At 40.2% G+C, this 25,154-nt stretch overlaps 1 protein-coding gene and 1 long non-coding RNA gene across 6 annotated transcripts in view; one reads left to right on the forward strand and one right to left on the reverse strand.

The window, feature by feature from the left end:
• Positions 1–1,220: 1,220 nt before the first annotated feature.
• On the forward strand, positions 1,221–6,701 carry LOC120723898. Its single transcript, XR_005693830.1, has 3 exons — positions 1,221–2,489; positions 3,292–3,371; positions 3,585–6,701. It is a non-coding gene; the product is annotated as an uncharacterized LOC120723898 (long non-coding RNA).
• Positions 6,702–7,464: 763 nt separating this feature from the next.
• frmpd3 (FERM and PDZ domain containing 3) overlaps positions 7,465–25,154 on the reverse strand; it is a 95,561-nt gene continuing 77,871 nt past the window's right edge. For 4 of the 5 annotated variants that reach the window (XM_040015713.1, XM_040015712.1, XM_040015714.1 and 1 more), the window contains 10 exons: positions 20,347–20,454; positions 18,527–18,658; positions 17,381–17,500; positions 17,029–17,165; positions 16,370–16,496; positions 15,928–16,017; positions 15,672–15,851; positions 15,372–15,507; positions 13,775–14,668; positions 7,465–13,242 (listed from right to left, as the gene is read on the reverse strand). In XM_040015713.1, the coding sequence (XP_039871647.1) occupies positions 10,442–13,242; positions 13,775–14,668; positions 15,372–15,507; positions 15,672–15,851; positions 15,928–16,017; positions 16,370–16,496; positions 17,029–17,165; positions 17,381–17,500; positions 18,527–18,658; positions 20,347–20,454 (4,725 nt within the window). In that variant the 3' untranslated portion in view covers positions 7,465–10,441. The remainder of the gene's footprint in view (positions 13,243–13,774; positions 14,669–15,371; positions 15,508–15,671; positions 15,852–15,927; positions 16,018–16,369; positions 16,497–17,028; positions 17,166–17,380; positions 17,501–18,526; positions 18,659–20,346; positions 20,455–25,154) is intronic. The other variant, XM_040015716.1, reaches the window with a different exon arrangement.

The following is a 25,154-nucleotide window of genomic DNA, read 5'->3' on the forward strand; positions in this document are numbered from 1 at the left end:
TTTGATCTGCTTCAGTTTAGAACCTGCAATATTCACAGTGTCACTCTCTCTCACCTTGTAAACCTCCCGTGTTCCCATCTGCACTGAAGTAGTACTCATTCCACCACCACAGTCCCTTCCCTACTTACTCACGAAGTCTGCTTTGTGGATCCAGCCAATCTCACATTATGACAAAACTTTAACCTTGTGAGATATAACAACATTGCCTACTCTGATGTGACTAAACTTAGTAATCCTTTAGACCATGATGGAAGAGACTAACTTTATTATTAGAGTGTCTCTCCTAGACAGAGTTACTGCATTACAGTTTTACCCAAGAAACTCAATGTCAGGAGTCAGGACACAACTGTGAGTGAGTTCAGTAATGTGCAAAAACAGAATAAGAATAAGCTTTATGAAAGTATTTCCAAAACATTGACTCAAGCAAGTATTTCTACTACATTTCCATAGAGTTAGGCTTCCAGTATCTGCGAGGAGGAAGATGACAACCATGCATGTACTGGTTAACAAGAAAGTTTTACTGCTATCCATGCTCTCTGTCAGCAGTACCACCACATGGAGGAGAAAAACAATCTGACAATGAATAAAGGGTTAGAGTTAAGTACTGTTGATAACTAGAGGTTAGAAGTTCTCCCTCGGCCACGCCAACTCGTGGAAAAGAGGTCAGTGCCTATGCACACGCACACAACTGATAGAACATAGAGGTCGAGTAAATAGAGGGAGGCAATGGCAGTGTTATTGCTTAGATCTTAAGACATTTCGTAGACCTATTTGTCTCTCCAGTCGTACATTTTATTGCTTCATTTCTGCCTTAAACTAAACCCAACCACAAAGCAAATACTAAAAAAAGAATAATAGCCTGGTACTAATAGGAAAACTGAAGCAGGTTTGCTCATAATCATTCTTCCTGTTCATACTGGTCAGGGATCGTTTCATTTTAAGGCAACTTTAAAGTGAATGATTGGGGTGGGCAATAAGCACAAATAAGGACTAATTAATTTTGTGTCAGATCTATAATAAAGCCTAGGTTTGATTTAACATTTCTTATTCTTCAGCAAGTTTCCACCATTTTTCTTTCTTTCATTATGTTCCTTTTTATCCAGGTTTCACATCCACCAATTGGTGGTGCCTTCCCCCAGAATAGAAAGGCACCACTTGAAGAAAGCCTATTAAAGGACAATGCTAGAGTGTCTCTCTGATTCCTAAGTGTCAATAAAAATTCTCCAATCTAGTTCAAAGCATACCACAACCTCCTTAAATTTGCATTACTCTCACACTGTTTTCATCTGCTGTAACATGAAAGTCTTGTGATCTTATACAAGAACACGGAGCATTGTGTAACCAGGCCAGGTATTTGAGGCCATGCCAGCCTTACATGGTCCTGAGGGTCTGGGAATGTTACCCTTCATAGGCAAACCAGCCATCCATACTTGAATATACTTTTAAAAGCCATGACTCTAAACTGTTGGTTGTCTCACCCTTAATCATCAAATCACTCTTTTACATTCAGCCCTGGAAATAGTAAAGTAAGCATCAAATATGTATAAAAATTGATTGCATTTCATTGTGCTTGCTATCCTGGCTGGATTAGATATATATTTGGTAAGGGTTAATATAAGCTTTGATTAGGTAGAGTATGATAGGTAGAGTTAGGTAGGGTTAGATGTGGTGAAGCTTTATTAAGCTGCAGCTGTTTGTTTTTTTATTTAGAAGAGATGCACATTTTGCAGCATTTTCAGATTAGCATCTCTGAGAAATAACTTGGCTGACCAAATGTAGTTTAAGGAGCTGTTTTGCCGACACTACACTGTAATTTTTAATATTTTTCATCCACCTATAGATTTTGACAGTCAACCGTGTCACAGAGTGCTCAAACCCTTTAATTTAGCTGCGATGAAAAAAAAAAATCATTTTCTTTGTATTAATATATTGTTTAAATCCAAGTTTTGTCCTGATTTTTCCTAGCACATTAAAAGCTGTAGTCCAAACAGGACAGCTGCTAAAAACATGTTAATTCATAGAATATGTTGTGTTACTGGAGATTAAACAGAAAATAAAATAAAGTGAACTCAAGCTTGAACATGTGCAGCAGCACTGATGGGGAACATTTTCTGCGGAATCATTACTTTTAGTTCTGTTATAAACTGTGTACTAGTGTTAGGGCTTTGGGGGTTCAGGCCCACTCAATATAGTAATTATGCCCACTCAGCTGAATTCTGCTGATATACTTGAACTATAAGTTACACTAATTTATACAATTTTGTAATGAAAAACATAAACACCCATATCTCCAAAAAGTGTAATGTAGTGTGAGCTTAGTTTAATTATTTGGTTCACTGTAGTTTAGTGCTTTAGTGGGAAGTACTTCATGTGTCTTTGAAGCTAAAATGAGGTCATTCATCAGCTTGTGCAGCTAGTTTTAAAGCATGGTCCTACTGGAAAAATGCAAAACAAATGGAAATGCGGTGCTCACGGTAAACTGCTCAATGGTGAGTTCACTGATCCACTTTCTACATCCAGTGAGAATGTTTCTGCTGTCTCCTGTTTGTCTCTGCAATCCAAGATAGACATTTGTGCGCATTTCTAACTGGGGCTACATTTCTCTATGTGTGTACTATGTGTGTTTATGATTTTAATTATTCACCGAATGCCCCTCTGTCCAAATGATATGATCTGGTCCCAATCCTGATGTGTAGTGAGGTGTTTTCATTGCGTATTTTTGCTTTTTGTAAATGAACGGTTCTATAATCCTCACTCTAAGCTAATCGTGTGTATGCTGTTAGCATTAGCCATGTTGCTAACCAATGGCAGCTACATGTAACACAAATCAAACAGCGACAGAAAAACACTGACCAGTAAATCCTGTTTTTGAAGAGGAAAATAAAAAACTTAATTTTTAGCATTGGGCGTGCTGACTACTGTGCCATAAGGTTAGCATACAGTAGAACAACTGGGATCCATTTAGGGATTGCTATTATAAATGGATGTCATGGATACTCTTATCCACACTCCTTATTGTAAACTAAACAGCATCAAAACGTAGTATGTAAAAAGGAGTAGATAAGACTTAATGGATGTTGAATTTTTAATTATGCTTCCAGGCTGTGAAAATGGCTATTTCTTCTATGTTCCTCATTCCATGTGGAAGATAGTCAAAAGATATCGATTGTATTGTATTGCAGAGTAGTCTGTGACTAATACATGGTTTGTTAATCCTCAAGCTGGATGTGGAACAAAATTGCACAATTTTGCACTGTCATCAAAACTAATAACTTTTTGTTCTGTTGGCAGAGGTCTTAGCACATGACTGGCTGTTCCTTCTTTCTGTTTGACAAAACTGCTGACCTGAAGAAAAATACAAACAGGAAAAGGTATTAATTTTCCACTATATTCATTTTCAAAGATGTGTTGTCATAGAGGAATAAGCAGATATTAATAGTAAAATAATTTGACAGTGAGAGTGATCGCAGAAGTAATTCTTTTCTTAGGAATGTTCAAAAGTGTCTTGATAATCGATGGTCAAACTTTAAATGCCAAGCAAACGCTTCACTGCTTAATTTTGTCTACTACCTTATTTACTTTAGGCTACCCTGGACCAATCCTTTATGAGAGAATATCATCACACAATATGTGGCAGGATATGTAAAAAAAATTAATAAAAAAATGTTAATTCAGATTCTTGCTGGGTAAAAAAGCAACCTTGTGAGATTTCTGTGTGACTTTGAATCCAGTTTCGGTACTGTAGTAATATTTTTTCTGACTGATTGAAAGTCTGCACAGGTGGAATTAACAATGGCTCAGTCCATTAAGCGTCCAAGTAAATAGCGTTTGAGAAAATCAGAACCTCACACAAAGGGGACTGTAGTCATGCGCTTTATCTGCTGTGAACAGTTCTATTGTGAGTACAAAACTGTGTTTTTATGTCGGGCTTGACTGGTGTGTGAAGTCACTGTTGTTTCAGAAAGGAGGCTCATCAAACTCTTAGTTTCAGTCTAATTTAATCTCCAAGTTGATTAAGTCTGGCGTGGGTAACTCTGAGTCTTTAATTCCAGAAAAGCTGATCAGAGTTAATTCAAGTTTACCCTCAGATTAACAGGTTTCACCATGGCAATGGATAAATAAAGGGAAGAGACTCAGTTTCAGTCCAGCAGACCAGAAATATCACTGTCTATCACATGACATGTATCTATCTATATATAAATAAATAAATAAATAAATAAATAAAAAAGACAGGAGAGAAAAGAATGATTGGATCGGCTAAATTTTCATAAATACATAACAAAGATATTTTTAAATCGAATTATTCAGCTCACGCAGAAAAATGAAGATTGAAAATAAATTTCAATAATATTAATCAAACAAATAAGACACTATAGACCTGTAATTTAATTTAAACCCAGTGAGACTTTTAGGCCACTTTCAGATGAAATGAGGTTCAGACTTAGACTTTTCAGACGTTGTGCCTAAATATTTCATAAATTTACTGACTTCATCCCTAGCAGGTCGCGGCAGATGGCTGTCCCCTGTGAGCCTGGTTCTGTCGTAGGTGTCTTCCTGTTAAATGGGAGTTTCTCATTCACACTATCACCAAGTGCTTTTATTAGGGTCAACTTATTGTTGGGTTCTTCTCTGTATCATTGTGGGGTGTTTATCTTACAATGTAAAGTGCCTTGAGTTTACTGTTGCTTTACTCACTTTAAACTAGATGAATTTTTGTTTTAAAATCTTAAAGTTATTTCAGCCTCATGTTCACTTAAATAATATTAAAGATAGTTTGACACACATTTCTCCATCAGTGTGACCGCTTACAACAAAACAAATAATTCTATCAACGATCGGTATATTTATGTGTTTAGATTTAACAGCCATATAAATGTAATTGCTATATATGTGGCTTAACATGACTTGGAAAAAACACATTTTCAACACACTAAATAAATTTTACCCATGGCTTGATTAGATCACTGGAGTTCAATACCATACTGTAATTTTATTTAAACAGAGTAACAGAAGGCAAACGTATCAGAGAAACTGTCTAACAGCTGCCTTATTGTCCACAGAGACACAGTATTAGAAAGATGTAGAATATATATGTTATTCTGAGCTGAAAATAAACCCACGGTGTCCACTGATGACCATCCATGTCCTTTCATCAATGCCTGATTATAAAAGTGCTCATCTCAAACATAATAAGACACAATAACAAACTGCTATTTCATGTTTTCAGACACATGAGTCTGTACATATGTTCTGTTATGTGCTTTACACTGACCGTATAAATAAGGAAATGAAACTCAGGATTTCGTAAAGCTGTGTTTTCATGGAACCAGATGAATAAATGCGTACTCTGTGAATAGCATGCAAAGCAAATCAAGCACTCCCCAAATCAGTGTTCGCCCACGTGCCTGCATGTGTGCTGAAGTTTCCTGGACAAGTCTGGCAGAAAGTAAAAGGCTTGTTCTTCAAAGTGGATCATCATCAACTCAGATTTAATGCAAGTGACGATAACCAAGAAGAGTGTCTCAAAACACACCACAAACTGCAGTATGCTGAATGCATGAAGAACAAGAACAACAAGGCAATGGTCGCTAATGAAAATTGTCCAACATTACCCTGATGTCCATGAAAGTGAGACTGTACACCACGTGAACTTTTTCCAAAGGGGCAATACTTGTGCTGCACAAAAAATGTTGGAGGGGAAGAGTGGAGCGATCTCAGTAATGGAGAGGATTAAACACCTAATTTGGCTGCAAATATCTTTTAACAGGAACGTAGCACAATGTAAAGGTGGAAGTAGTGTCTGTTGATTTAATATTGCATTAGCTTTTTGGTACAATTCATCTCAGGGGTAACAAACTACACCTCCTTCCTGGAACTCTGCTCTGTTACTTCCACTGAAAGTTATTGTTGCTGTTGTTTTTATCTTTAACTATTGACACTTTTGTAACTTCCACAACCTTACTGCATTGTTTTAGCTAATCTGGTTGTGGCCTGATGTGATTTGGAATATTTAGCATTAAGCACAGCACAGGAAAATATATGCAATATCATAGCCATGTCAGTAGTTGGTATTGTGTCAAGTCAGTGCCGTTTGCACTGCTAAGTCAACATCAGTTTTTAGCCAAAGGCAGTAAGACAGCAGCAAGAACCTTTCCTGGTAGTCTTTCACATGACTTACTCGTTCAAAGTCATTTTAATGGACAGCCTGGCATTAGCTCGACTTTAGTGCGTGCAATGTCATTGTCAAATTCTCTGAAGAAGTTTATATAATATGCTTTATTGCTCTTAAAACATGGGTTAACTTGTACACAGACAGAAGACCACACTGACGACAAGATCATTGACAGTAAATAAAGACAGGAATGAATAGGTGCACATAAAGAAACAATGGATCAATCAGGGTGAGCTCTTCGTATGAATGAAGCACAGACTACTCCAGACAGTTTAAGCAAAGCAACTGGAACAATGACAACCACAAAGAATGTTTATTATAATGTGGAAATATGCTGATGAGGGAACATTGTCTGATATTTTTGATTATAAAAATAAACATGTCCCATGCTTTATAATCATAATATAGTCTTTAAAATATATGTTTTGCTATTAGTCACTATGTTACATTACTACTATAAATAATTACCATACAGATATGTCTTGCTTTGTCCTATTTACAAAATAGCATAGTGTTGGATAAATCTGAATACAAGTGATGCTTTAAAAGTGTTTCTTTCTTCTTTTTTTTAATGAATCATCTTATTATGTACATTTTCACTGTAAAATTATACATCTCCATACTGAATATCATTTTCAAAACATTAATATGTTGCCATCATACCATTTCAGTTTTGCCTCTTTTTTTCTACTTTAGAAGTGGAAAATGATCTATACAAATAGTATCTTTACCTTCAATGGTCAAAGTGTCTGCCCCTGAAAGTGTAATACGTAAAGGGAAACATGCAGTACAGTGAAGAAGAAAACACTGCTTATGGTTATGGAAATGACACATCAACAGGAAAAAAACTTTTAGAAGAAAGTGCTCATTAAAACCAAGACACCAGTGCCAATGGCCTTCATACTGAAGGTGAAACTCATACAAAATGCATGTCACAGTATAGGTGTAATAAGTGCCACGTTTGCTTTTACTGATGATTATTTATGTTATGAGGATAATGTAGAACCACTCAGAGGTATATTTCTGTGAAAAGAATTGAATAAAAGAGATTATGTTTAAAGAAACACTTTGATATAATTTAAGTTTTTTTTTTTTTAGGTGTGCTTAAATTAAATGTAAATGCTAAAATATTGAACATTTGCAAGTTAGCTTTATGCAGCATGTTTACTGCTTGACATTCAGCATCCTTACAAGCAGTGTTGTCACAGATGTTTTCATAATTTACATTTATGTAAAAAAGAGCACACCCTCTTTCAGTTCTAAGATTTACTTATTAGTACGTGATAAAAAACAATCATCGGGTCCTTACCAGGTGATAAAATTAAGTAAATAAAACTCGGTGGTACTGAACCAAAAAAATTTAAGTTCAGTGTCGAGTTCCTGGGGGGATAAGTTAGCACTAGCACAAAACTTAAGGTAAATAGTTAACCACTCTTAATTTTGCAATGTATTTTGCCTTGCCAACAAACATGTTAATGTTTTGGCCTCGGTATCTTCGTAAGGGTACTTGACACATGAAATATTAAAGTTTCTTTCTTTATTCAAAAAATTAAAAAAAATTAAGGCAAATGCAGAAGCAGCATGTGAAAAATTATGTACACCCTTCCTGCTTCTATAGAAACCACAAATGTAACCAGCAGCTATGGGCTGCTAATTAGATGTACTTGGTAAACTTATCATCTGTTAAGCAAGTGTGAGCACCTCTGTAAAAGCAGATGTTCTGACAGTGCTCATCTGCAAGATTCAGGTTTGTGATCAAAGGAATCAGCATCGATTTTACAGAAGCAATTAGTGCTACCCATCACTCTGGGAAAGGTTAAACGGCCATTTCCAAAGAATTTGAAGGCTATCATTCAGTTATTCAAAAGTGGAAATCATTCAAGAAAGTTGCCAATCTGCCAAGTACTGGACATCCCAACAAATTCCCAGGTCACACTGTGCAATGCTCAGAGAAACTGCAAAAAAACCCAAGAGCTACATCTCAGTTTTTACTGGGCTCAGTTAGCATGTTAAATTTTAAACTTTATGACAGTTCAATTATAAAAAAAACTAAACAAGTAAGTCTTGTTTGGAAAGGTTACCAGGAGACTCTTCTCCCTAAAAAAACATGACAGCATTTGAACAGACCACAAGACCTCAGAAGTCTGTCTCTCCATAATTCACAGTGGTGAAAGCCCAAAACAACATATCAGCATAAACAGGACAGGTTTTGAAGCCACAGGAACTGGGAGTCATTGAGTCAACCATGAACTCATTTATCAAAATATTCTAGAGTCACATGTAAGGCCATCTGTCTGATGGCTAAATTGAGCTGTGCAACATGACACTGATCTCAAATACAGCAGCAAATCTACAGAATGTCTGAAAATGAAAAGAATCAAGGTGTTGCAATGGCCCAGTCAAAGTCCAAACCTCAATCGGATTCAAATGTAGTGCTGTGCATAAACAAATGTAAACTCCACTTTAAATAAGCAACTTGGCAAAGAAATGTGGGCCAAAATTTCTCCACAACAATGAGATTGATGAATAAGTCAAACAGAAAAAAATCACTTCAAGTTATTCCTGTTAAAAGTGGTTCTGCAAGCTACTGATTCACAGGGTGTCACTGGGTTTTTTTTTCAGACACTGCTTCTACAGTTTGGTTTAGTTTTTGTAAAAAGAAATTTTAAAAAATAAAATAATGACATGGTGCACTGGATCATGTGTTGTTATTCATCTGAGGTTGTTTGCAGTTTATTTTAAGACCTTTTGTGGACCAGATGATTTCTGAAATCATGCAAACCATTAGATTTAAAACTGACTGATCAATCTTATTTTTACTCAAAACAGTAAGTTGCATTTCCTGTGTATTTTTGTTATTTAGCCCAATTGCCTCTGATAATTGGTAAACGGTTTCACAGCACTTTCTTTTAATAGCACATCCACTGCACACGTTAGGCTGGAATAAATTCTAAAGGCTCTTGCTGTAATTTCCAGGAATAACAAGAGGATGAGACACAAAGAAGATTTCAGACAGGAAATGATGTGTTAGTTTTATTAAAATACATAGAAAACTACTTTATGTGTTCTTAAATATTTGCTAGATTGCACAATGTGTAACAGCACATAGAAAGCAAATTTGTTTATATTGTTTCTGAAAACTTAAATAAAAACAGGGGAATCTTTTAAAATTGATCAGCATTCACTTTTAGGAGGTGAATTGTGAAAAAAAAATAGCGGCGTTAACTCTCTTGGAAACAGCGAATCAAACATTAAAAGATACAGTTCAACTTCAGAACTAGTTTCAGAGGTTGTGCAAAGTCCTAAGGATAAGCCTACTCACTTGCAGGTGGGTGTGTATAAACTATTGTTAACAATTGGTGAGGTGCAAGTGAGCTATGGATTAGTGGTGGCGTAAAATACAGTCTGTGTTACTAAGTACATTGTGGGTATGCCTTCTCTGCAGCAGAATGAGGTAACAACACTCATTACTGTACCGTGAATAAGATTGTGACTTGAATCTATGCTACATTTTCTGCCCTGAGCAGGTCTGTTTCATACCTGCACCTTTATAGTGAGAGAAAGGGCATGTGTTTATCAGTATAGTTAAATATTTATACTTGTCTTTGAGTGCTTTTCATTTTCCAACACTGTCACTTACATTTTGACTCTTGTATCAGTATTTCACACTGTCAACATAGCTAGCAGAGACCAGTTTGCATTACAACAGAAAATTCAATAAACACAAACACCATCTAACACCATCTAACCAACCAGCCAACCCTTTGGACTACGTACTTTACAGAAGTTGCTATACTTGACGAGACTTCTGAAATATTTTTGTCCAAAGCATACATTTATTTCTGATGTGTTATAATTTTAATAGTTCTCTTGTTTCAATACATTTCAAATATATTCTTCACCTTTTTTCTTCACAAAACTTTATATTATTTGCTAGGTAGACACAACTCAAATATACATTACATATAAAATATTATACTATAATCATTTATGTATATTGTGAATATTGATATGAGGTGATTAGCCCTGTATCACCCAGTCTGTGTAGGGTTCTTATCCCATTGTGCATTAGTTTGGTGTATCTTTCTACTTCATAATAAGATCCACGAGGCTACCTCAGGGCCTGTAAACATGTGATGGAACAGTTGCATTGCAATTTTTACTGAAGATGATTCATTGCACATCTCGTAAAAAATGTAAATAATAAATAAATAAACAATGAATTTGGATAGAGTTGCCACCCACATTCGGGACTGTTCTGATTTCATCTTACTGCAAAGGCAAAGTTTTGATGGGTCGAGTGAGGGAGCTCATGTTATTGGCGTTGGAGGAAACTTGGGGGCTCACTGTTTTTGTCGGTAAGCTGCTTGAGTGCCCCATTGACTCTTCTGCTGCACGCAACAGCAAAGTGTAATTGATGGCAACTTCCTCAACTTTTCTCAACAGCTGCAGCCTTTGGGCTTCTGAACGAACCCCTCTGACCAGTTTGATGAAAGTCTGAGTTAGTTCACACAACACTTGAAAGCTAGCCGTGACAACAGCAAGCATGCGTGTTGGACTTTTTTCAACACTCGCCACTCTCCGACAAGATGCTCTGAATTCTTTGAAGCGCACAGCCAGCTCCTGTTTGTACTCTGTAATCCGTGAAGGTTGAAGGCGAGCCTCACCCTCAGCTTGTGGGGTGTTAGCACAGTGACGCAGGATAGCCAACAACTCATTAGCATCCAATTGAGCATTTAGAAAACCATCGGGCAAGCTAAATGTTTTCCCTTGTAAAGCCTGCACCCGAGCTAGGCTCCCCTCCAGTGTACCGCAGGCTCTCAGGTCAATCTCCTGCATCTGAGGTTCCTCCTCTTCCACCTCCTCCTCGTCCCCGCTGCAGTCCTCGGCATTAAGAACCTGGAGGGTTTTGCTTACGACAGGAAAGGTATGTGAGTCCAGCTCCATGCCTGGAAGGACCTGAAGGGGTATTGAGTATGAAAGTTCATCTTTCTCGCTGCTTTCGTCTGCAGCCTCACACTTCCTGTAGCAAAAACAGAATGAGCAGCATTTGTCTTTGTCATCACTGTCTTCGCTAGGTATGGTCAGCAACACCTCTCCAGTCCCTTCTTTGTTTTCACGCAGTAGTTCCTCTCCCTGAATGAAAAACACACCCTTTTTCCCTTTCCCCTCCTGGTGGGACTGAGTGTGGACTGGCTCTACTGGGGTGGGGAGCCTCAGCCCTGTGGCTCTCACTCTCTCCATCTCCTTCTCGAGACTTTTGGCTTTGGGTTTTACCTCAGCATACACAGGTGTGCTAGTGCTGTTGTCCAGTTCTCCAATGCTGTATCGCCTCTGAAGCTTCTTATATTGTGGCGCTCCCATGCAATCTGTTTGAGAAGTACAGGTGGGCAAGCAGGAGCCATGTTCTCCTCTTGGCTCTCTCGACTCAAGACTTGTAGATCGTATTCGTGTGGTTTTGATCTCCAAAGTCTGAGGTCTCCTCGTAGCACATTGGGTTTGAGGGGCTTTGGAGACTGCAGGAGGGGTCTTCGAGACAGTTCTCTCTCTACCTCTGTTTTGAGTCTCCGTTGTAGAGCCAACCGGTGTGTCAGGTAGTCGCATCCCCCTACACATTCGCTTGCAGTCACAACTGCGTCGCTGCTCCCTGGAGATCCCTGGTGCCTTAAGGACTGGACTGGAACGGAGCTGGCAGGAACAAGGAGTTCCTGAAGGTACGGGTGAGGAACCTTGGGGCATAAATTCTCCCTGCGATGACTTTGGTTTCAGCAGCTCCTCTAAAAACTCTAGCTCATACTGGCGAACTTTCTGCAGCTGAGCCCTGCGCTCATCTGTTTCTCTTCGCATTCTCGCTGGAAATGTGGCTGAAAGAAGATTTCTAAAGCTCAGGAAGGGAGCACTGCGCTGGGACTTCCCCTTACCGCTGCTCTGTTTCTTCAAATCTCTGGCAGGGAGAGTGGAGACTTTATCTACAGAGTGACTAGGGGTTGTTGGATCATCTAAAATAGGTAAGGATTTCACTGGGCATTTCTGCGACTCAGGTTGTGATTTGTCCAGGGCACCCTCAGTTTTGCTTTCAGCTGTTTCTTTTCTCTCCGCTTTTGGAGGCAAACGAGGGGAGTACTTGGTTTGTATTTGTGGGCTGGGTTTTGCCAAATTAGGTTCTGGTCCTATTTTCGCCGCATTTTCTTTGTTGTTAGCCAGCTGGAGACCTTTGGCTCGAAGGCGCTCATCATCTGTGGGAGATGAGGATTGAAACACGACTATTTTCTGAACCTGTGGGTCTTTTAGTCTCAGTTGAGATGTAGACTCCTGTTGTACTGGACAAGTACAGAAAAGGTCATCAACTGGCAGAAGTTCTGTAGAGGCTGAAGGCTTCATGGTCTCACTAGAGGCAGTCTCGGCATCTTGGCACATGTTAGAGGGGGAAATCTTGGCAGTGGCAGTTCTATCCACAGACAAGAGACTAGGTAAGGCTTTGTTTGCAGGGTCTGTATTGAGAGGTACTGCTGTCTTCCCCTTTATACCATCAGAGATATTTTCTCTCACTGTCTCCCCAGAAGAATTTACTAACTTTTGATCTTTGCTGACTTGCTCTGTGTGTGAAGCTCCAGAAGCCTTAAGTTCCACAGGTGGTTTAGACGGGGGCTCTGGGGTGTTTGCTTTGGTGGGTGCTTTTAATTCCCCTTTTGATTCAATCTGAGTAGTTTCATGATTGCCCGCCTGTTCTGTCACAACACTGAGAACCGCAGAGTCCTGGCTTGGGCTGACTTTAAAGGGAACAGTCTTGCTCAGGATTACTTGCTTGGGTGGACAGCCAGCACGGATCTGACCCACGGAGAAGGCCCCAGTCCCTATGGTCTTTGCAGTGCAGCCAGGGATTGCCAGGGGAAAGTCACGGCGGCAGAGGATCCGATCCTTGTTGATATGGTGAGCCAGCAGGTAGGCCTGGTTCTGGTTCTGTTTCATAGCCGACACCATCTCAGAAACGTCTGTCAATTCAGAAGAGTTGGTCTCATGGCCTGAGTCCAGTGATGACTCAGGTGTAATAGCAGCTAAGACAATCAGGCCTGAAGAGGAGAGCAACACAGTATAATGTTAGAATAACACACGAAATAAAAAAAAGAGAACATTTTCATAGTGTTCTGTGGAAACTGATATTTCCAGCTGACTGATAAAATTGTGATAATGAAACTGAAAATCAGTCGGGATCAAATCTATTGCCTCTCTTCAGATAATTTTATGCATCAATGGGTTTTCCACACAAGACACAAGAGTACTGTGGGTTGCGTGTGCACAGCTCTATGAGTGTAAGTGCCTCTATTTTAGGCAGATATAAAAATTTGGTTGGCTTGTTTTTTTAAGCACACGACTTTGTTAAATAGGCAGCTACTGATTCCTTATTCATGCAAAATCTGCTATTTTTTAGATGACTGACAATATTATTTTAAGCTTAATTAAAATATCTTTCTAGTTGGATATTAATGAACTAAAATGATGTATTGCAAATGTATGGTAATACTGTTTACTGGCAGTACATAATCCATGGCCTGTTTTGTACATGTGTATTTTGAGAACAGTGGCATGACTGAGGTTGTTGACCTGCAGTCTGTGTTGGCTGTTGAGGGTGATGGGGGTAATCCTCAGAGGCAGCCAAAGCTTCAAGTGCCTGTAAGGTGGACACCAGAGCGTCATCAAGCTCCTGGGCATGATCTCGGACCGTTCTTGTGGCCACATTATCAATAAGTGTCACAGGCACATCTTCCTTTGCCTGGGACAGCTTTCCAGAGGCGACCGCGGTGCTGGCACTGGTACGAGCCTTCCTCCCTCTCTTTGGGTCATCCTCATCAGAACTGTTGTCCCTGAAGCCAGGTGGTGGGGCAGCAATGGCAGGTGGTGGTGGTTGCAGCTTCTCTCCACCGCCAACTGCCTCTTCCTCGTCCTCTTCTTCATTCCCAGGTGGTGGTGGTAGAGCTGTCAGGTCAACAGCTCCTCCATCTCGGGAGGCACAAGTACTGGAGCAGTGTTTCCCAGAGCTTCCACTGCTGTTCATTGCAGGTGAGAGACCCTCTGCCCTAAGCCTGGCTTTGCAGGAGTCACAGAAGTATCGTGACGTTTTCTGGGATTGACACATTGTTTGTGCTCGGATTCTAAATCCAACATTCTCCACTGCTGGGTTTTCTAAAACTCCGGCTATTTCCTCTGTACTTTGCTGGGTGGGATCTGACTTTGTGCGGGGCCGTCCGGGTGGCTCCTGTGAAATAAAGTTCTCATTGATGTCGAGTTCTGCTTCGGCATGCGTTTGGAGATCCTGAAATTGTTGTTGTTCCCGAAGGTGGACATGACACAGGCCTAGATGCTGAGGTTCTGCGGGAACCACGGCCCTTGAAGACCCTGACTCCCTGTGCGAGCTTTCCCTCTCGTCTCCTCGTCGCCCTCCACTTGGCAAGCTGGCTGCCCCAGAGCGTGGGTGTGCATGGTAGGAACTTCTGTAATCTGAGGATAGAATTGTCAGAGGAGTGGAGAGTTTGAGGAGTTAAAAACTAATGGGGACAGAGAAGATCCAGATGGAAAAGCAGGCGGCAGCTGGTGGTCACATGGGGATTATTTATTTCAAAAATGAAAATTGAACGTTGAAGTTTGTTTGAAGTTAGAAGGTTAGATTCAGTGGGATGTGATGATAGAATGGTACTGTTCTTCTTTGATGTAGACTAAAGGTTGATACAGCAGATGGAAGCAGATCTGTTCATGTCTGGACAGCAAATGTTTATGATTACAGCAAAAATACATTTCAGTTAATCAGTTTCAGTTAATATTTTGTGTAAAAGTGAAATATGGACTACTTTTTTTCCAAATGAGTCAAGATGGAGATGGGAAGAGAGACAGCAGAGGGCGCCATGGGATGGGATTTCCAGGGTACCCTGGATAATCAGGTAATGATTTCAAGCAGCGTCCATCAATGTCCATGAAGACTGAACATAATGAAGACTGCCAATTTCCTGACATGCAGTGTCTAATACGAAACCGGAAGAAAGACACTTATACGACTCTGAATGTGTGATGTTGTTCAACTTAAACTATTAAGGAAACAATGTTGTATTCTGTAGTTTTAAATTAAATCTTTACTTGGGCGTGGGCATGTAGTTCAGCATCAACATGGCATTTTGCAAATGAACAACAGAGGTTAAAAGTGACATACCTGCCTTGGTCAGCTGCGACTGACCCGGGGTTCTAAAGTAGATTGTACGTTTAGGATCTACAAAAAGCTTGAAGTAACCAGAGATGAGGCACGCAAAGTTACTGGCATCAGGCCATTCCATGAGGAGAACCAGTGGCTGTAAGGGAATGTCACGAAAGAGAATTAGGAGACTTAATAGGGGACAAGCATAGACCTTATCAAATTTAACTGTTGACTAGTGTATACTAAACAATTGTAGTATTTCCGAAGTTAAGTTTTAAACTATTGTAATATGAAACTTTTGGCACTTTGTAATGATACCTTGGCCTCATGGATTGTCACCTCCACACGAGCCACTCCCTGGCTCTCACGGTAGAGCTGGATCTTAGACACCCGACTGAACTCGGCCAAAACCGTTGTGAGGTTATTTTTCAGATCAATAACGTGACTGATGCCATGTCGAGGACCCACCAACAGGGTTGTAGCTGATTGTTTCTCCTCCTACAGAAGAACACAGCAACTTTACCATGATGGATGGATGGACATTTTACAGACGAATGATCCAAAAATGTATTACCAGTCCAACAGTATGGAACAGTATTCCACCAAAAGGTGGAAGGTCATTGAGCACACGCATGTACTGCAGCTTTCCTTGCAGTGGAGGGACCTGTCAACAGAATGATAAAGAAGAATCTTTTAATAAAGACCAGTCCACCTTTAGTGCTCCATACAGCCTCTTAGGGGCACTCTTGAGCCACAGTTCTTTCTAATAAACTCTTATGCAACAGTTACATCTGTAAGGATGAAGAGCTTGTCGAAAGGAATGATTATCAAGCAGACATAAAGATTCTATACAATAAACTAAGATCCAGCAGAGGTTTTGGGTTTGCATTAATAGTAATCAAGAATATGGAGCATTTGCATGCATATACATATAAAATCATCCAGCAAGATACAAGCTATTGCAGTCATTAAAATGGTTCAGATTTTTACTGATAAAATGTTTTATATGAAGAAACCTTGTTCCCCGATGGTGGTGGATGCTGGTACGTCTTCAGCAACTGAGACAGGGATTTGCACACGTTTTTCTCCTTTACTGTTGGAAGTAGAGTAAGTGGAAGGAAAGGCTCTAGACCCCACTCTTTTCTGTGACAGGGAGAAAACACAGAGAAGGATAGCAGAAGTGTACACAAAAGACAAACAGAGTGGCGTGCAAGAGTACAAAGAAGATGTCATAACTCCAGGAACAAAGAAGTTTTCTTTCATCCTATTGGAAGATGTAGTGAGCCTGGCAGACATCTTCTACCAGCCCTGGTTTGACATGGCTATCCTAAGTCTATTACAAGCACATTGAACCTGTTCTGCTTCTGTGGTTGTGATAGTCGAAGCTAATTACTTGCTAGGTCGAGGTTTCGAAGAGTAAGTGGGCAAGTTGAGGGAGAGATGTAATTTCACAAAGCAATGGCTTTCTTTTTTTCATAATGACCTGCAGAAAATGATCCTTAAGTAATTTGAGTTTTTCATACTGTTGGGATTAATTATTAATCATTTAGATATTGTTGAATGAACAAACGTCACTAAGGGACTCAGAATGGTTAATGAGGTTAAGAATGCAATAGATCAGGGTTTTTTTTCCCCCTCTATAATTTCTGAAAACGTCACTTTTTTGTGGACTTACTCGACATGCTTGAGGGAGATCTTCTGATTGGGCCTTGCAGAGGACACAGTGATGTAAATATGAAGTGCGGCCAATCGTAACGTGACGTCTGATTTCCAGTCCATGCCAAAACGCTCCTTGATGACATCGTTGCGACTCTGTGAGGACATGATGACACATGCTCTGTATAGTGCTCTTTCCAAATTGTTTTTAAAATGTATTATTGATTTGTTTCGATTTCCTCATATTCCCAAAGAACAACTGCAAGAAAACTGTTTGCTCTGGCTCAAACAGCACTTTGAGAAGATGGCAACTTCAAAAGTATCATGACTGTTGACATCTGTTTTAATCTTCCTTTAATCCAATGCTTTACCTGTATATAAAGGTATTCAAATGCAGCGGGGTCCCTTCTTAGCAGATCTGCAGGGTCCTTGGGAAAGAAGCAAATGCGGAACAGACACTTCATCCCTTGGAAATAGGTTCTATGCACCACCTGTGGGAATACAATTATATCAACCACATACCAAATAACTCTGATTTTATTCACATATTGCAGTATCATTTAAGTGAAGAGAGAAGACTGATGCATCATGAATGCATCATCAATCTGCACTATCTTGGCATTTCACGGTGAGTTCTGTTCATGTGTCATTTTAGTCAAGGTGTAGTACTGCAAAAATGTTTAATGATCAAAATCACCTGCTGAAGTTCAATACGGGGATCAAAATGGAAAAATAGTTATTTAAGTGACCTTAAATGTGGAATGGTTGTTGGTGCCAGATGGGTGATCTGAGTATTTCAGAAACTGATGATCTGCTGCAGGGGTCTCAAACTCCAGTCCTTGAGGGCCGGTTCCCTGAAACTTTTTTATGTGTCCCTTTTGCAACACAGAGAATAATCCAAAAAAAGAGAAAATATTCAGGAGGTCTGTGAGAAAAAGTGGTTTTTGATTGTAGCTTGTTGATGCCAGCGGTCAGGAGAGAATGGCCAGACTGCTTCCAGCTAATAGGAAGGCAACAGCATCTCACTTAACCAAGGTGTGCAGAAGAGCATCTCTGAATGAACAACATGTCAAACTTGTGTGGTCAAGAACAGGGAACTGCATCCAGAATTGATGAGAAGACAACTGGAAAAAGGCTACCAGGTCTGATGAATTTCAATTTTTGCTCAAACAATCGTGGGAACCTCTGGTATAGCAGTAGGCAATACTGCTTCTCAATAACAAGGGCTGTGTTTTAATCTGCTGGTTATCTGAAGATATTGGATTTATTGGTAGGGGAACGTGTCCTATCAGTTTCATGTAAATGTAGTTATAAAGGGGCGTCTCTTTCTAGATGTCCTTTGAGGCAACTACCCGAGATGATCTTTCAAAAACTTTTCAGTGACAACAACTTTTGGTGGGTAGGCTTTTGTTCTGTTATTATTTGTTAACACAGGAAATCACTTTTAACATAGCATGTATAAAATTTGAAGTGTTTTTAGACAAGTCTTCTTCTTTTTTTCATTCTAGGTTTCTTACATGTGTCAGTGGCTGGTTCTCCTGCAACAGATGCAACTTCTGATTCTGGTCCAGACCACCTGCCTCCAACACCAACGCAAAGTGCTCGATGTAGCGCAGTGAAAGGCGGTCCTGCAGGGAAGAGATCACATCCTGGAGGAAATGAGATGGAAGCAGATGAGTGACTGGGATACACTGCCTCAGTAAGAATACATTAAGCTACAAGAAATATGAACATTCATTGTACTGAAGCTACTTTTCACCTTGAACCCTTGAACCCCCCTCCCTCCATGTTTATGTGGTGCATTTTATCATTGATATCATTGTAGTGAGTATTTTCACTCAAATCTCTGTGCTTTGATATTATGTTTTGCCATTTTGTGCAGTAGAGAGCTTTTATAGATATTCTATATTCTGCACAGTGATTGCAACTGATTTAGGAAAATAATTCCGGCACGTTGGAGTGTGCAGGGAAAACATTTTACCTCTGTGCAGATCAGTATCTATGAATGATGTAGAGCTTCTTGTATCATCTTTCTAAAATGCAGAGAGTACCATCTAAGGGGACATTTATGACTTATCACTCCTCACTGCTGGCAATGCCTCAGGATAAGGTTTCATAATTTCTTCGGACTCTAAGTTGCACGGACATGAAAAAAGGAGTCTAACGTAGTGATGTTACTGCATTTTGGTAATGAATTTTTATATGGACTCTTATTAACAAATGCAAAAGAAAGCAAGTATACTAAATGCTTTGCTGCCCATCAAGAAGTTAGTTGACTTGTGCTGATGTATTCCAATAGCTGTCCCTAAAAGATAAGCAGTTTTAATGCTATTGATCTGTGTGCTTTGCATTAAATGACGCTTGGGGGAAGCCACACTATCAAGTGAAGGAGCCACAGAATGCAGCCGAAAACACCGCAGGGAAGCTTCTTTAGTTGACAGATACTCTAATAGCCATACAAGTAGGCATCCTCTTGTACCATTGATTAAATCTGCGGTATTGTATTATTGATCTGAGCTTTCTTATTATGCTGAAATTCCATTTAATTAGGCTGACAGGAGAGAGCTTCCGCTATCTCTCCTTTAAAGTGCTTCTGAGTTTTCTTTTTTCTTTTCTCCCTCACCCTCCATGAGCAGAAGAGAGATTTGTAAAATCTAATAGAGTCCATTTAATGAGTCTGCTCGGAGATGTCACACTCATCTTAGAGGCTGACATAGAGACAGAAATGACCTCTGTCTGACTGAATTCATTTGTTGCTTTATGACCTTAATCATTTTAATGAGATTTTACATTCCAGAAACTGCCAGGAAAAAAGTTTCATAGAATTAAAGCTATTTTTTTCTCTCTGTGTTTTCTGAAACCTGTGATTAATTAGATAAACTTAGGGCTCTTAGCTTGACAGATTTGTGGTTAAACTGTTTATTTACTTATGGCAATTTGATTGTGTTGATAGTCTTTCTGTATTCTGATCCAAAATGTACTTTAACGATTTATTTGCTACAAAATGGATTTATGTCGACACCAAAAAAAAGAAAAGATGCAAAAACCAAAACACAAGATGGGTATGTATGATGAATGTACATCCATCATACATTTCCCTTTTAGTCTGACTTCAACTATATTCTCCAGCTTTTTTATAGCAAAACAATAAAGAGGGATGAGGGAACTGCAGTTTATCACCACGAATTATCACTTCACATCTTCATCTACTTCACGAGGAGCCATTTCAACCATAGTCAAATAAAATTAATGATTATAGGGGCACTAAGTCATTGCTGTAACCATGTGGTAATTCCTGTTGCCCTTTCCCCTGTGCTCAGCTGTAGGCTGTACGTACCCGAACAGTGGTACGGCTATCGAACGTAAATGACTTGATCTGTCCATTCTCCAAGAACACCTTCAACACATTTGGTATGAGTAGCAAAGAGTCGTCCTTGAGCATTGTCTGAAAGAGAAAAAAGTCCTGTGTTTAGCCCAGGAAAGGCATGTGTGAGCTAGTTTTGCTGTAAAAAAAATCAACACAATCAGCTTTACTCGTTGGCGAAAGGCAATAATAAAAAGCACTGCAAAGGGAGGATCTAAGAAACAAAGGGGCCTTACGAGAACAATGGAGTGATTCTTAATTGAACTCTGGACAGCCTCAAAAGGAACCTCCAGAGCCTGCCTTACGATGCCGAACCCATGCGTTGTATCATGATCAAAGAAAGGCCTATTCACTTTTTCTGATCTACCCATTCAATATGTATGCCATGCAAAGAAAATTGGATGGTGGGAGTGGAAGCACTCACTGCAGAGTAGGGTGAGGGAAAGCATAAGAGGACAAGCACTATTCAAGGTTACTGCTTTGGACTTAAAGCACACATTAATAGAAAAGTTGCGATATGCAGTTCGCGTCTTCTCCTTTCCCCCCCCTTTTTTTGCTAAAATGTGATGTGATACCACTCTTCCCTCAATATCATTTTTTAAAAAAAAATGTTCAAGTTGTCATTGTGTAATCTCAAAGAGCTGCACTTGTGATCAAGAAAAAGAAGGTAGTGTAATGAGATGAAGTGTGAGTTGGTTTTACTGTGATAAGCCATAATGATTCTGCAGGAAACGGCCTCACAGCCCAAATAAAATCCTCCATAAACCTCCCTCCCAAAATCCAGCTCTGTTTTTCTTGTCCTGTTTCTGTTTCTCTCTCTCTCTCTCTCTCTCTCTCTCTCTCTCTATATATATATATATATATATATATATATATATATACGTATACACACACACACACACACACACACACACATACATACATATATATATATATATATATATATATATATATATATATATATATATATACGTATACACACACACACACACACACACACATACATACACATATATATATATATATATATACACATATATACTAGGGGTGCAACGATACACAGAATTCACGGTTCGGTTCGATACTTTGGTGTCACGGTTCGATATTTTTTCAATACAAAAAAAATGTTCATGCCTTTTTAATTTGTAATTTATTAAAATTATAAATATATATTTTAACTCAAAAGTACAGTTTTTAAATTTAATGTTGCTGAAACAAAAGTAATTAAAAAAATAAATATATCTCAGGGCTCTCAAAATTTCAAAATCCCTGGTAGCCCTTCGGGCAGGGACTCTTCAATTTTTGGTAGCCCAAAATAAATTTAAGTAGCCCGAATAAAAAAGAGAGCAATTTTTTGATTGATGTTTTGTTTCCTTTACAATATTATACATTAAAGTATAATATTGTAAAGGAAACAAAACATTAATCAAAAAATTGTTGAAAAACAAATTACAACATTGTATAAAAATTACAATCATCAACTCAAATACTTGGTTCTAATTGAACAGAAATTTCTATGAACTTGTAAGAACTGTGTAGGACATGAATCAGTCTGTGTCAGATCCTGAATTTGAAATTTCCACTGAAGTCACGGGTAAGAGACAAGTGGAACCAAGATCTAGGCCAGGGGTGTCAAACTCAAATACACAGTGGGCCAAAATTCAAAACTGAAACAAAGTCGCGGGCTAACGTGAATATTTATTGAAATATATTTATTCCTCCAGATATAAGAATGAATCTTATGGACTCAAACACGTTTTGCTGAAAAACTGAATATGGAACAAGCAAAGCTTAATACTAAACAATATATATATTAGCTGTATAATAGCAGTAGGCCAGCTCTAATAGTTATTTAGTATGGCTTCAAGGGCCAAATGTAATTAGGCTGCGGGCCAAATTTGGCCCGCGGGCCAGAGTTTGACACCTATGATCTAGGCCATTTGCTTTTTGAAGTTTGCAAAGACTGCTAAATTTTGCCAGTGGTAGTTCACTCTTTGCAACATAGTACGCTGTTCTAAACAGATTTTTCAGGTTTAGTTTTAGTATGTTATTTGCAATTGGTGTTTGTTCTGGGAAAGATATTGCAGACTGAGCAATAATGTATTTCTTGCATTTCTCATGGGTTCTAATGGGGGCCTTTCTTAAAATGACTGGTCCCAGTAACAAAGGCGCTTGTCGACTCAGAAATCGAGAGAAAACCAACAACACACCTGGCAGAACATCATGTTATTTACACGGGTGCACATAAGTGGTCCGCATGTGCGCATTCCCTGTCAAAATAAAAGATGCGCACCAGATAAGAAGTTGCAACGCGCGTTTGCGTCCATATAAAAAGCACTGTTTTTGTCCGTTAGAGTGGGATTTTCACGGCACATTCCGCACCACATCTCTGTGCGTTCATCATTTGTTTGAAGCCAGCTCACCTCCTGCAACCACTTTTCCGAGAATACGTGCTTCTTTTGTGGTTCGGACTCCTTCTGACATTTGTTTGGAGGTGGAGGAACACCAAAGTAATTGCTTAAAGGAGCTTCTTCGACATCTTTAAGAGTTCTAAACAAATGTCTGTCCTCCTCCAGAAAATCTTATGTATGCAAACACGCGTTGCAACTTCATATCTTGTGCGCGTTTTTTTTATTTATTTTGACAGCGAATGCGCACCTGCGGACCACTTATGTGCACGGGCAGGGCAGAGATAGATTTTGGTAGCCCGACTGGAAAAATCGCTAGCCCCGGGATGTCGGGCGAGCCCTATATCTGATTGAGGAATCACTCATCTTTGGAAAAGAGAGTTTATTACAGAGAAATGGCTCTTTCCAAAATAAAAGCTATACTATACGCTTCTTCTGGGTTATATTCTCAGCAGCATATTGTAGCGGGTCAGGGCTGTTCGGGGTTCTGTTTGTACAGTTATGTTTTGTTTATGTTGCCATAGTGACGGGTGACACCCTCTCGCTGCGACGGTGTGTCCTTCCGGGGTCAGAGGGCGCCCTGTGTGTTGTTGTTGTTGTTGTTGTTGTTGCTGTGCGGTTGCCGCGCTGAGCAGTTAGCTAGCGGCAGTGTTCCTCTGCAGATGTCAATAAACGGCTGTGCTCCCTGGCTAGCTCACTGGAAGCAAGACCAAACGATACCTCCGTCTCCTCCTTGTCTGAGCTCGCCACAATATTAAACATATCAGGTCCCCATAAGGAGAATCATGTGCTAACGGCTGTCTAAATGACTCGGGTAAAGTTTGTAGCATGCATGCTTGTTGTTTTTGTTTTTCCCACCCATGTAATTGAGCATTGCGTGGCACATCCAACATACTGTTTTACTTTAGTCCATGACGCGCTTACCTTCAGGGTCGTACGTCACATGAAAACCAAAATAATTCCAAACGCCAGATCTGAATGAGGGGGGGGGAGGTTCAATTTGCCATGTTGCAAGGAGAGCTTAACTTCTGTCTTGCTAGCTTGCCCTGCGCTCTTCCTTCTGACGATGCTGTCTGTTGAGTGCTCAGTGGATCTGCGCTCGACAGTGCAGCCTAGGCGGAGTAGTCGAACGCAGATTCACTGAGCGCTCAACACAGACAGCATCGTCAGAAGGAAGAGCGCAGGGCAAGCTAGCAAGACAGAAGTTAAGCTCTCCTTGCAACATGGCAAATTGAACCTCCCCCCCCCTCATTCAGATCTGGCGTTTGGAATTATTTTGGTTTTCATGTGACGTACGACCCTGAAGGTAAGCGCGTCAAGGACTAAAGTAAAACAGTATGTTGGATGTGCCACGCAATGCTCAATTACATGGGTGGGAACTAGTGTGTTAGCGCAGTTAGCTCGTTAACGTGTTGGCAGTCTAGCCCCACGCACGGGGCGATCAGGGGTAGCTCGTTAACGGAGATTTGCCGTGTTGTGGCGTTAACGTCATTTCAACGAGATTAACGCTGACAGCACTAGTGGGAACACAACGAATATGACTGCACGTTTATGCCAACATCATCCTAGTGCAAAGACAAGTGGAAGCAGACAAAAACAACAAGCATGCATGCTACAAACTTTACCCGAGTCATTTAGACAGCCGTTAGCACATGATTCTCCTTATGGGGACCTGATATGTTTAATATTGTGGCGAGCTCAGACAAGGTGGAGACGGAGGTGTCGTTTGGTCTTGCTTCCCATGAGCTAGCCAGGGAGCACAGCCGTTTATTGACATCTGCAGAAGAACACTGCCGCTAGCTAACTGCTCAGCGCGGCAACCGCACAGCAACAACAACAACACACAGGGCGCCATCTGACCCCGGAAGGACACACCGTCGCAGCGAGAGGGCGTCACCCGTCACTATGGCAACATAAACAAAACACAACTGTACAAACAGAACCCCGAACAGCCCTGACCCGCTACATAGCCCCCACCTAAGGGGTCAGTCGTCCCCGACGACCCCATTACCCCACACAAAGTCCTGCAAATGTCCAGGTGCCTTCTTTTGGCGCACCGGCAGGGGAAAAGTCACTCGGGTCAGAACATGGGGTGCCACCATCATCCCACTTCTGACACCAATGTGGCGAGCTCAGACAAGGAGGAGACGGAGGTGTCGTTTGGTTTTGCTTCCAGTGAGCTAGCCAGGGAGCACAGCCGTTTATTGACATCTGCAGAAGAACACTGCCGCTAGCTAACTGCTCAGCGCGGCAACCGCACAGCAACAACAACAACAACAACAACACACAGGGCGCCCTCTGACCCCGGAAGGACACACCGTCGCAGCGAGAGGGCGTCACCCGTCACTATGGCAACATAAACAAAACATAACT

Source organism: Simochromis diagramma, unplaced genomic scaffold (genome assembly GCF_900408965.1).
Source record: "Simochromis diagramma unplaced genomic scaffold, fSimDia1.1 OVJJ01000685.1, whole genome shotgun sequence".
Classification (NCBI taxonomy): Eukaryota; Metazoa; Chordata; class Actinopteri; order Cichliformes; family Cichlidae; genus Simochromis; species Simochromis diagramma.